We start from the raw sequence: 13675 nt of genomic DNA, 5'->3' as shown, positions 1-13675 counted from the left end.
CCAATTATCATCTACTCCTACTACTGTGGCGTAAAGGTCATATATGCATTTTGTTACCTGTCATTACTGTCTGTGCTTCTGTCTGTCTTTCCATGATGGCTTAAAACGACAGAAATAGGATTAACACTTCATGACCGTACACTTTGTAGGGCCAACATTTTGACTCATGCAACACACACTGTGGCAGGCGCCACCTCGGGTAAAAGAAAAAGAAGGATTGAGCGGGATTGAGTTGTTGTTTATGTGAGGGTGACAGGGCTTGTAAAACATCCAGCAAGGAGGGTAATTTGGATTATACTGTGTGTTAACGTTAAGCTGCAGCCTGACGTATAAAACCCGCTGACAGGAGAGGGGTTTGCAGACTTTAAGTTTTTTCTTGGGGGGTTTATAAGAAAATCTATCAAACTCTTTATGGAGTGGGTGTAAATAAGGGTGACATGACTCCTAATATGTCACAAATACACGTGGAAATGTGAGGTTTTGGGGACGGTACCTTGTTTTTTCAATGACTCCTATTTGTTGGTTGAGATCAATGAGCTCAATCAGTTGTTTCTGCAGGATTTTCTCTCGGCTGACAATCTGTTTGATGAACGCATGCTGGAGCAGGTCTAACACATTTGGTCTCAGCTCAAAGTCCTTAATCAGACATCTGTGGAGGGAGGAGGAAGAAAAGGTAGAGTGCAAATAGCTTCTTAGATTTATATTCAAATGTTCCTCTGCCATCAGTGTAAACATCTATTATTGAAAACACACACACTAGCGTCAATGCACTCACTTGCAGATGAAGTCATTAAAGTTGTCTGACCAGAGCTCCGGCTGGTGGAGAGTAGGCGGAGGATTTCTGTTAAAGGAAGGAATGGAAAAGATAAATGGAAAAGATAAGATGAGATGGGATTTTTTTACGCAAGGGAGAACAAAAGGTGACGAGAGCACAGAGTTGGAACGGTGGGCTGAAATCTGAACTATTCGTCACTGAGGACGTCCAGAGGTGTTTCTGCGGTGGCGTTGCATCGATGCGGCTGATTTTAGTAGTGCCAGATGTGAAATGTGTCACCAGATCTTTAACTCTTAAGGTTTAAGGTAAGACAGATAAACATTTTTCAGGGGTCGAGCATCACAAGGCCTCGCAGAGGCTAATTTACTGTAATTTCTCGTCCTTTTTTTTTTTACAACAAGCTTCCCGGCAAGTGTTGGCAAAGTCGGCGCTGCCTGCTAATGCATCCTTTCACACGCTGGCTCTGACAGCGATAAATTGGTCTAATGAGAGGGCATACATCTCCTGTTTATCACAAAACACATAAAGACAGCCAAATGCATCAGGCGTTTATTTGGAGTCTGTTATGCTAATGCTGTGACTATTAAAGCTGAGTTCCCTGGATGCAAAGACAAGGACGTATTTTAACTTTGTATTCGCCTTGTTCTGCAAATTCTCTTCTGCACACAATGTGAAGGATAAAAGCTCAAATGTTTTACACTTGTGCATAATTAGGAGAGCACTTTTAATCTTTGACTTGCTGCAGAGAGTAATCCCAATCCCTCCCTGTCTTCCTCCGTTTCTGTCTTTTATTTAAATCCAGGGTCATTTTAGGGGAAACGCAGAGAAAATCTGACTTGTCCCTGTGTCTGTTAATTTAAATTATTTCCACCTCTTGTCCATAAGAACAGAATGAGTATTGTCCATAGAAATGGTAGTATTTGCTGCAGGAACACTGCATGGGATTGAATGGGTAAAGCACTAGGAGAAAGAAATGTATTAAAGTATAAGGTGATAATCTTCTATTTCTATTTGGCACCATTTAAGTCAGCCTAAATCAAATAAGACGTGGTGCGGTTGAATCGATGCCCTCGGTGAACCTTTTTTTTTCCCCTAGACTGATTGACGAATGAACCCAGAGAAGTGAGAGGAGGAGTGTGAACAGACAGCCTGAAGCTCTGGGCTGCAGCAGTCACATAGATTGGGAGAAAGCCGCGTGATGGCTCCCGTGGAGCGAGACCCCCTCAGAGCAAACACCGTTTGAGGGCAGCGACGGACAAAGTGCTGTGCTGTGAAGATGACAGTGACGGTGAGCGCTTGTGCAGCTCTCAAACTGGAATCGGGAGGCGATGAACAATTGCTTTTCACCTTCAGCTCGATATATATACGCAGATGAAAAAAAAAAAAAGAGGCTGTGTGCACTCGGCCTACCTGCAGAGGATAAATGGGATCAGTGCGAGGAGGGGAGGGCTTTCTGGAAAAGGCCATTTGAAATGAAAAGACTGTACTTTGTCTGGTGACAGGTACACCGTGTTGGGGAGCAGGAGATGGATTTTGGACTGCAGTACTGCAAACTACTGTGAATTACCCTGTATTTATATTCTGACAGTCTGCTCCATTTACAGAACATGAATCAACAAAAACATGGATAATATATATTCATATTGTGTCAGATTTTACGAGTGATCTATCTAAGACTATTTATTACCTTAAAATTAGTATTAATTACTCTTATATCTACCTATTGAGCGGGTCCTTAGGTAGATATAAGAGTAGATACAGTAGCCCAGAAAGGTCAAAAGTGTTTGCTAGTTCCTAACCCTGAAATTACACTGCATGAGGAACGGCTCTGGAACAACACCAAGCGTCGCGAGAAATGCATGAGATCTTGCAAATTCACACATAATCGCGCAACATTGCCGGCTGTAGTCTCTTTGACTCCTGCAATGCCGCATCTCTTTTCTGGTGTCCTTATAAAAAAGGATGTGAGGTGTCATAAATGATATTTTGATTTTGGACCTCCAGAATCAACTTCTCCTCATCCATGGTGTCGACGGGGTGAAAAGACGCCTGAAAACCTCTGACTTCAGGTCGGCCCCACCCATTATGATGTGTTCTTGTAATGAAACTCGACCCGCGTATTTTATTTTGAAAATCAACTGGGGTTTTATTTGTAATTTGTAGCCGATTTCCTTCCTGCACAATCTGCTCTGTGCTGAATTTATGCGCCGTGCTCCGGCGTCTGGGAAAAATAGAAGTTCTGCGTATGTGTTGCGGAGGGCTGCCGGACGCCGCAGTCGTGCGGGGACGGAGACTGTGTGAGCTGGCACACTGACTAACATTGAAACGTATCTGAGTCGTTCCGCACGCAGTGTATTTTAGGGGTAACGGCTTAACTGTTTGTTGTGTTTTGTTAGACGTTTAAGGAAGTTAAATGTCGACAAACGGAGGATCATACTTCATTATTTAGCACAGAGCAAGAAGAAGCAACAACAAATGCACCAACACAATGCAGAAGACGTTTCAGAGAATATATTAACTAAATACAAATTTATAAATATACGTGTCTAAAGGAGCCTCAACAGGCTACTCATGCGGTTGAGACAAAGACCACGAAGGCCACCGTAGCTTCTACTACGCTCTTGCAATGGGAGCGTTTAGGCGGGGTTGCGGTTAAATCTGCAATCTCACCATCACTAAATGTCACTTAATCTTTAAGTGATGAAGATTTAATCACACACTGTACCTTTAAGCTAATTATCGATAAAAAAAGCCAAACAAACTGAAAGCTAATGAAAGTTCAAACTCTTTAAATCTTGAGGACAATTTAGTGAACTTATCGTCACATTAAAATGGTGGTTTTGTTTTATAATTTCATATAATTTGTAAGCATTGAATAAACTCACGTCATGCTTAAAGTTCCAGTAAATTACAGCCTGTGCAGTTTGCACGAGGCGGAGATAAGGTCCTTTTATTGGACCCATTCCCTGAACTTTGCGTAGACGCTGATGCACGCCTGTTCAGATTATAAATATTATAATATACAGTATATTCTTGCCTTCATGTTCTCAAAGGGAGCTCTGATTTCTCCGTTCACACGTTGTAATTAAGAAGTCACCGTGTTTAAGTGCATCAGAGTGAGAAACACGCAGGATGTCAAGAGGATAAAGACGCCGTTGTTTCTTTTCTCTGACAGTCATTAATCATTCAGTCTAAACATAAAGAGAGATATGAAATTCATATTGAGAGTGATAAATGTAAATAAGGCTGTTAGTGGCTCCAAACAATCAATCAAACTTATTTTACAGAGCAGCCATACTAATTACAACTGTGGTTAAAGTGGTGGAGCCTCCTGATAATCACGAGAGGTTGCTACGCAGGTGTGACGGAGGCTCACCTTGGTATTTTGAAAAGGGCTCTCATTGGGTGGAGGTCAGAGAGGGGCGGGTCTCCATCTCCCAGCTCTATTGCGGTGATGCCAAGCGACCAGACGTCACAACGAGCATCGTAGGTGGAGTCCAGCTGCTGCTCACATGCTATTACCTACAACAGAGAATTAATGTTATTATTGGTGACATTAAAACCTCTTAAATAAGTGTGATGATTGTGGTTCATGTGGTCAAGAAGTGTCAAAAACTGCAGTTCCTTGAACGGCCACTTGGGGCTGGCTACAAATCAAGCCAGTCTCCATAAGTCCCCATGTTAAGCAGCAGAAATAAACATGTTTACAGCCTGGTACAAAAAACAGTTTTGGTCTCTGTAGCTAATTTCCCCGTTTATGACAACTGTACTGAGGGTGAATTTATATACAACTCACCTGTTCAGATTATATTAAGGCTTAAAGTTATGCAGGATTAAGAGCGTGGACGCTTTGATTGACAGGTGGCTGTCCTTAAAGGCGGCATGTGGCTTCAGCCCTCCTCAGGTCTACCTACGCTCCACGTCCTATTTTTGGATTAGCCAGGAGAAACCTGTGGGTGACGTCACGGATACTACGTCCGTGTTCTTTAAAGTCAACGGTTTATAGTTTTCAAAGCGACAGAAAGCCACTAAACTGTCATTAACCGACCAAAACAGTCTTGAAAGTTCAAGGATCATTTGAAGAAATCCTTTGCCCTCATCGGCTTCACCAGTTATCAAATCAAAACATCACTAAATGTTTAAAGGTCCAGTGTGTACAATTTAGTGGCATCTAGTGGTGTAGTTGCAGATTGCAACCGACTGAATATCTCTCTTACCCTTGTTGCAAACATGCCGTGAAACCTCGCTAAAAAAATGTAAAGCCAGTGTTTGCTTTGTGAAAACAGTTATTCCCTTTAAATGTTATCAGACTCATAGCATACAGCACATACTGATGGAGAAATAAAGTTGTAAAGTTTGGGTGTACTTCCTTATTAAAAAGTCGATATTTATATATCGTCGGTGGATTATTTTTATTTATCAGTCCTGCACACCCACACACACCAAACAAGGATGTAGCAGAGCAAAATATAAATCAAGGAACGTAATATAAATTGTAGCAGAGCTCAGCCGAAGCTGCAGCCTCATCATCATCTGCTGTGGGCAATATAGGGCTAACACACACACACACACACACGACTGCATGGACTCACAGTCTATTATCAATGTCCTTAGGGCAACATGGTACCCAATCAACAATATGAATCATCTCTGTGTGCAGTTATGTGTACACATGCCTCCCACTCAAACACACACACACACAAAAACGTGTCAAAGGTCTGAAATCAATGTCATTTGTATTCCCAGCTCTCAAAAGGCATGTAGTCATGTACACAGACAAGCCGGACAGGCAGACAAATCATTACCAGTCCACCGATAAGACATCCTGAAACACGAACACACACACTCACTTCACTGTTCGGTTATAGCTCGACATAACACACAAAAGAAATCAAAGTTATCAGTCGTCACAAAGCCAAAAAACGTCACTTTAAATGATCAAACTGTATCCAGCTCATCCAAAGATGTGACACAACTTACCCCGAAACTCAAAGTCACACGACCAGATCGTCTTTAGAAAGCAGCCGTCTAAAGAAATACTGTAAATATCATCCAGAGTGTCGCCACTTACGACGAAACTTTCCAAAAAGTCGGTGGAAATCTTTTTTTCTTGTAATAATAATAATACTGTAGATCCTTGTTTTCGAATCTTACTCCTTTCAACCAAAGACCTTCCACTCTAGAGAGTCCACCCAGGCTACATTCCTCGATGAACATCTTACACAAATGAGATTAAAATCCTTGAGTTCACGTCAGTGTATATCCAAGTGCACAATTTGCACAGCATGCAAACCTCATGTAAAAATGTCCATTTCGATCTGACAAGTGGAGACGCGAAGTTCCTGTGGGAATCAAATTTAAGACGAGTTTAAGTTTACATCATCTTGTCCCTACAGAGGATCCTGATGGTTCATTTAACCTAATCTTGATCAGCGTGCAGGTTATGGGATGCCGCTACGTGTCGAGGTTTTGCTGAGGTGTTGTTGGTTCAGCTGAATGAAATATAAATGAAAGGTGTTTGTTTGATAACCCCGAACACGCCTCTACACGTTTAATCACTTCACTGCACAGTCAAGACGTCACTTCCGTTTATTTTAACTTCATTTAATTTAATTTAATTTTTTTTCTGGTACTGTGTTTTTTCATCTGTGTGTGCCACCTTTTTGAATTTTAGTATGACTTTATACAATCAACAGATTCTTGTGTTATAAAATAACAAACTATAATACAAATGTCATCTAATTATGAAGATTTAGTCGGCTTTCATTCATTATAAGTCCTTGACATCGTTTATGTCAAACATTGTTTTATCTATGATCATATAAAATGTGTTGAATGACAATGTTTTTTAAAAAATCCACATTATTTGTGCATGAAAACTACAGGATGGTTAAAGTTGGGAAAGGTTCAGAGATGCTTCTTCTTCCTTGTCAAAAACCACCTTTGCCTACATTACCCACGATGCAACTTGACAGCAAACCATTTGGAGACTCTTGGAGTGTGTTATGCTTGTAGCAACCTCTATCCTCGAGGATAGATGACGACTTTGTCCACAAAATGCTTCGTTCAACCCGGTAAATACGAGTTCACTGCAGCCATTCTGACGTGAAATAGTTGGGTCAACGCCGTTTGACCTGAATGGAATGGAGCCATAATTGGTATCAATGGTAACACCTGTGTTGACCTACTATTTCATGTCAAATTTGGCATTAAAGTCAGTAGTATGACACCCTTACACCCAAAATCATGACCTCTGAACTCTTAGTTTCCAAGTTTCTTCTACTACGTCATGCAATGGCATCAAACAATGGTTATGTGGTGCATCAGAATCACGTATACTGGGCCACACAGAAGAAACGCTGATCAAAATAAACTCCAGAACCACCTCATTTTATACTCTCTGTTATATAACAGAGTAGAAAGTCACATTAACCTACCATAAAGCTAAAGGACAACGGGACGTGATCAGCTCTTGATGTAGCCATTTCTGTGTGGACTGCTGCTGCACTACGAAGCTGTGATTAGAAACGAACGATGGAGGCCGTTAACGCTTTTTTTTCCCGTGCACATTGTATCTGACAGTGTTATCTCTTTGATGATTATTAACCGTGGCCCACTGGGATCTGCTCCAGGCTAATGTAGTGGAAAGAGACGAGGCTGCGGGAGCGTTTATAGGCCAGTTTTTACTGTACCTCAGGAGCCATCCAGAAGGGAGTTCCCACAGAGGTGTTCCTCCTCAGGCGGGTATTTGTCAGCTGGGCCGAGACACCTGCAGGGACGAGAATGCACACTTTAGACATGTCCGCCTCGCTCTCAGGACGTGCAGGCGGTGGAGACAAAGGGGAAACAGTGAACTGATCTCAGAGCATTCTCGTACGCCGCTGATGAAGCTGTCACTATAGCGACAAGGTGAGAGAAAACACACATTTACGTGCTCGTGTACACAAAGCCATGAAGCTGTTTTTTTCCCGTCATATGATAGATTGCTTTGAATTACAAATTCTCATGTGACTGCAGGTGATTTTTTTTTCAACCCCCCGGGCATTTCAAGAACAACATTTGAATACAATTCAGCTGTAAACGAGCTGCGACAGCCGGGGACGACGTTTCACCTTCTCACAGAGCAAGATGTTATATATCCAAGTGATTTATTGGCTTTTTATCTGTCGATATATAGAGACGGCAAAGTCATGTTGCAACATCAGAAAAATGGAGAAAGAGAAAGCATGTGTGTCTTTATTAAGTTCAACTTTCCATGGGAATTAACGTGAATTTATAGGAATAAATTGTGAATTTACAAAATTGAAGGCTGTCTTTAATAGGAGACCCTTCGAAACCCCACCGGGCACATCTCTGTTACGTTGCCACGACATTGCTTTGGTGCGTCCTCCAGGCAACTTCAAACCCCACTCGTTTAGCCCGCCAGACTTTGTTTACTTGCTCATGTTTGGTCATTTTCTTTCGGTTATATGCTTCTGTTCATTTACACGGTGTGTTTTATTTTGAAAATCGTTTCTCTATTGCTGTTTCTGTGTCTGGCTTCCGCCAGCTTGAACTGCTCTGTGTAAATCGACAAACATATTTGAATATACCCCGCGGAGCCAAGCAGAGGCCCGTTTCTGGGGCACTTCTGAACCGGACTGGGTATCACTACGGTAACCATGGCGCACACGTAATGCAGCACGTCCACGCCTGGTGGAATTCGGGGGTTAAATATCGTCATAACGACGACATAAAGTGAAGTAAGTTTTCATAATATTATGGGGCAAATATATTTGATGTATGGTATTAATGTTTAATTCATCATACAGCAAATAGCCAAAACATTTCCAGTTAATTCCCATTAATTTCCATAACTCCCCAAATTGGAATATTTCCAAAATTCCCCAGCTTAACATCCCATGGAAAGTTTCTGGAAATTTACCAGAAATGTTCTGCCCCTTTGCAACTCTATGCTTATGTATTATATGTCACGTGGGGGAAGAAAAAATCCTGACAAGTAACATGCTGACCCACAATCATGACTTCAGTCCAGTCTAGACAAATCAGTGTTACGCCACACACACACACACACACACACACACACACACACACACTCAGTGTTTGTATCCCAGGGCTGGCTCTGCTGAAGCAGCAAGCAGGACAAAAGCAGAGCCTCGAGACAAAAGAGGCATCCAACAAACAAAAGGTGACGTGCTGATGCACGACATGCGGCTACACAACAATGTCTTTGTCTTGCGTGTAACAAATTCTGTGCACAGATTACACAACATACGTGTGTTTCTAACAGTAAAAGGTCGTTCTGTGCACGCCGTTCTTTGAAGACTTCATTACTGCTGATCCGGTACAGTAACACACTGCTGCTCTGTTGGTGCTGATGGGTTAAAGCCAAGGGGTGGAGACGAGCAATGCAGAGGAAAATTCAATTCAGTAGCAAACATCAAAAGGGATTAGAAACGTGTGCAGGAGATGATATATGCTAAGACACACACACACACATATACATATACAGGGGTATGCTGTCAGCAAACCACTGCACACACACACATCAAACCACATTAGCGACAACAACAACAGTTTTTACAAAGATGCACAAAGACGGCTGAACCCAAACTACCTGGATCAACCGTATGGTTACAGCTGGCGTCTGCTACAGTGTACATGTCAGTGTGTGAGGGTTCAGAAATACAAAGAGCCCCCCTATTAAAGCTCTCACAGCCCCTCTCTTTCCGCTACATTAGCCCGGAGTGGAGCCTGGTGGGCCACACTTAATAATCATCACAAAGATAACGCTGTCAATTAGAATATTCATGAGAGACCCATGAACGAACAGCTCCTCTCAATTCTTCCTCTTCTCTTTTTTGGGTCCATCTCTTTTTTTGCCATTTTGTTTCTCTGCTGGTGATGAGTCACTGCGGGGGCTTTATCTCTTCAGCTGCTTAGTGTAGCGTACACCCCTCCACAGGAAAAACCATTAATCCCAGCGTGACGCAGTGCCTGTGCGTGTAGCAGCGAGGTGGCGAGCTGGAGTCGCAGTTTTTTCCGTCACTCTGGAAGTTTTTACACACGTCGGGCTTATTTTTAAACTGCAGCTACTTTTTTTTTTTTTGCGACGTCATAACCAATACCTGATACGTGTTGTGGAGAAATTGCTGAAGTCAAAGGTCAATGGTGAGGTCAGGAAGGAAGAAAGTGTTCAGGAGCCTCTGATGTCTTATGCTGTAATATTTATTGACGCCAAGGAGAATTAGAGACACCCTCAAAGTTCATCAGAAGTGCCTGAGTCGGTCTCACATTCTGCCCAACTCATCCTGGTGGATCGACTTTAAACCCAAAGACAACACCACAATTAGTCAAAGAGAATGTCTTTACCCATGCCGGTGTTATTGTCAACATATTCTAGTCTGGAGACACAGATGTCTTTTTACACAGATTGGACCGTCAACAACAAACTATCTATTATGTCTAGGACGGCAGCAACAGGTCTCTACTACCCTGGTCACCACAGTGTTGAGGTAGACTGGCACCTACTGTTCTCAACCAAAGCCAAACAACTAATACTGCCGAGGCCCACACGTCACCTCGTGTAACCTAAGGATAGAAAATTCCATAACAATACATATTTCAGCTGCTGGCGATATTGCAGACTTGCAAACCAACTACACAAAAGATGTTCCAGTCATTGTTATGCCTTTGGGTCGATTGAACTGTGGTCCCTAATTTGTTCTTTGAATCCCGTTAAATTCTTAAGTCAGCAAAGACTTAGCTCCCAGGCCGCTGTGTCAGCGCTGGAGAATGGTTTGGCTGCACCCATTGTCATACCGGCATACGAGGCAAAGAAAGGCTTGTCTGTATTTCTTTACACCAATGCAGTGATGGTGTTCCAGCAAAATAGTGTCGGGAGAGGCGTTTTTAGCGTGTAGGCAATGGTTACAAGGAGATTTGGAAATGGAAACATCCAACGGTGGCTGCCAAAGACTCTGGCAGAAGATAACACAGGAGTCCACTTCTTATCAGTTTGCTGCAACCTTCCCTCTCAGGTGGCTGACATGACATTTCCTTGGTGTCATGGCAAGCTTAGGAATTCAGATTTTTGCATTCAAATGCAGGTCACGTACTTTATGTGTTTCATGCCTGATGTTCCCGTTAAATACCAAAACTCCATGTGGTACAAATCAAATTTGAATCAATAATCTGCAGCCATGTTAGCCAGTCTGTCACGCCATCACCAAATTATTACAATTTATGTCTTAGGGAACATAAATGTTATGGTAATCGATCTCATACAGTAGATATTGGGATATTTCACCCAAAACCTCTTGGTGGTGCTAAAGGAAAAGTCAGGGGATTATTAAAATCATTGTGGCTCATCCTCTGGGCACCCCGAATGTCTGCACCAAATTACATGGCAATCCATTTGACAGTTGTTGACATATTTCAGTCTGGATCAAATTGGTGGACCAACAGACCAACTGACAGATCAATATTGCCATCCATAGATCTGTGTTTCGATGGTAGCTACCAGTGTGTGTCCGTAACACCTGAACCAGCACACCTTTTTACCTGTTGTGGGGAGTTTTGTCTTCTTTGTTTCACAGTGTTACAGGGTACAAAAGCATGGCACTTACTTTCTAATATCACATTATAGTCACATTAAGTTCATGTTTCCTTATGAGCCCCACTCACAGAACATAAAACTGATCGATGGTCCAATCGCTTTACAGCAATTACTCTCAGGTTTCACAATTAATGCAGTAATGATTAATTGGTGATTATGCCACAACTTTAGGTGTAATTACATCCTGTCTGGATCTTCTTTCTAAACAACACAGCGAACCGAGAGTTGAAATTGTTTCTATGTAATAAAATTCTCCTCTGTCCTCTTCCATAGATACTCTTCTCTTCCTATCTCAGAGATTCATTACAAGTTCAACCAGAGAAAGACCCGATAAGAAGCTCTAACACGAACCAAATCTCTATATCTCATAACGAAAATGATTTCATTTCTGTTTGTGATGCCTCGATTGTAATAGCTTCAAATAAATAGTCTCACATGTGCAAGATCTTCTGTGAGACCCTGAAACTGTAGCAACAGCGTTTGTATTCATCAACACAACAAACTAAGTGGTAGGTTGGTCAAGTGAATTTAGGTTTATATACAGATAAATACATAATCATTGTTTGCCGTTTCAAAATGTCTGATATTTTGGTCAGCCCAAGAAGAAGTAACATTCAAGTGTGTGTGTTGAGCCTCTTTTTCTTCACATCAGTTGGTTGGTTCAGTGACCATTAGTTACATAAAATGCTCAATTATTCAGATTTGTATGATGTGCTTATGCACAATTATGCTGCACAAGATCAGAGTTTTATTATGTGCAGACTTTATGTAACCATCTTGGCCTCAAATGTAATTTATTTGCTCAGAAACCAGATTTAACTCTGGACGAATTGTTGCAGTCGTGAATATTTCAACAAATTTTCATTGATTATATAACCATAAATGATGAAGACGTGTACTAGACATGGCTGTTTTGACATTTACCAGCGGATATGTAACTGCCACTCTTATCAAGAGGGACTTGTAGTGCATTAGCTGATAAGTGTCTGTCTCAAGGACGCATTTGACAGCTCGAGTGGCTTTAGATGGACACACTGGGCTGTTGTGCACATCAGTCCTGTGCTTGTTTGATCTGCTTCATACAGTCTAGATATGGCACATCCATCCAGTTTGATAAATAACTTTCTCTCTGCGTTTGTTGACCTGCATTGAACTGCATAAATTTAATAAAGTCAGAGTCTAAAACTGTCAAAACCAAACGAGGGATCTCAACTTTAAGTCACATTAAAACAAATATATGTATATGTATACTGTATGTACATCACATGTGTTGTACAGGTTCATAAATATAAGTATTAATGATGTAACAATGTCACGAACATGGCTTGATTTTATAATTTCACCACAGTGTCACAGTTGATTTTTAGTATACAGCAGTGAACAGAAGGGGAAAAAGGTATGGGGCGAAGGTTAGTATGACAACTCACGGACAACTACACCATTCATCTGGAAGCATATTGAATGAACGCACTGTATTTATTAGTTATACAGTATTTACTTTTGGTTTTGAGTTACTGTGTTGAACGCAGTAAAACAGAGCCAGAGATTAGGATGTTTACTTTCATGTGTTGAACGATTCATTGTCCTTGGTGAATATGTGTCTTATTTGCAATCAAGTTGTGGCTGGAAAATAAAGCCAAGAACTGCAGTTCCTCAAACGTCCACTTGAGGCTGGCTCCAGAAGTGAGTCATGTTCAAATGTAAAAAACTTCACAGCAGAAATAAACAAGTTTACAGCCTGGTACAAAAAACTGTTTCGGTCTCTGTAGCTAATTTCCCCGTTCGTGACAACTGTACTGAGGGTGAATTTATATACAACTCACCTGTTCACATTATATTAAGGCTTAAAGTTATGCAGAATTAAGAGCGTGGATGCTTTGATTGATTTACAGATGTATTGTTCAAGCAACCAGGCGTCATTTGGCCCGTTTCAGGACCACAGATGATCCATTCTTTACACTGTCAGTGTTTGCGATAGACGCTTGTAAAAATCACTATTTAGCCTCAAAAAGTTGCAAATAAAATTGAAATGTGCTGTTGAAGCAGGTCTGTTAAACAAATGTTTGCTGCTAAAACACCCAGAGTGAACCTCTTAAAAACTGCAGAGATGTTCTGGAGACCTTCAGGCTTTCCTTTCTTCATAACCGGTGCAGTAAACAGGTGTCGACGATGTCTGACAGACGAGCTGCTCTGAAGGAAAAAACGGATGAGCATACTATCCTACTTCACATTCACACATGGAGTGATTCCATTAATACTCCGCCCTCCTCCTCCTCCTCCTC

General features: G+C 41.6%; 1 protein-coding gene across 4 annotated transcripts in view; it reads right to left on the bottom strand.

Annotated features, from left to right (window-relative positions):
- Positions 1–13675, bottom strand: part of myo3a (myosin IIIA) — a 62454-nt gene that overhangs the window by 22208 nt on the left and 26571 nt on the right. For all 4 annotated transcript variants that reach the window (XM_027274367.1, XM_027274364.1, XM_027274365.1 and 1 more), the window contains exons 6-10: positions 7468–7544; positions 4152–4297; positions 776–841; positions 494–649; positions 58–99 (exon numbers count right to left, since the gene is read on the bottom strand). In XM_027274367.1, the coding sequence (XP_027130168.1) occupies positions 58–99; positions 494–649; positions 776–841; positions 4152–4297; positions 7468–7544 (487 nt within the window). The remainder of the gene's footprint in view (positions 1–57; positions 100–493; positions 650–775; positions 842–4151; positions 4298–7467; positions 7545–13675) is intronic.

This window comes from Larimichthys crocea, chromosome XXIII (genome assembly GCF_000972845.2).
Source record: "Larimichthys crocea isolate SSNF chromosome XXIII, L_crocea_2.0, whole genome shotgun sequence".
NCBI lineage: Eukaryota > Metazoa > Chordata > Actinopteri > Sciaenidae > Larimichthys > Larimichthys crocea.
Note: the sequence above shows the minus strand (reverse complement) of the source record. Positions and strands in the feature narration are given on the sequence as shown.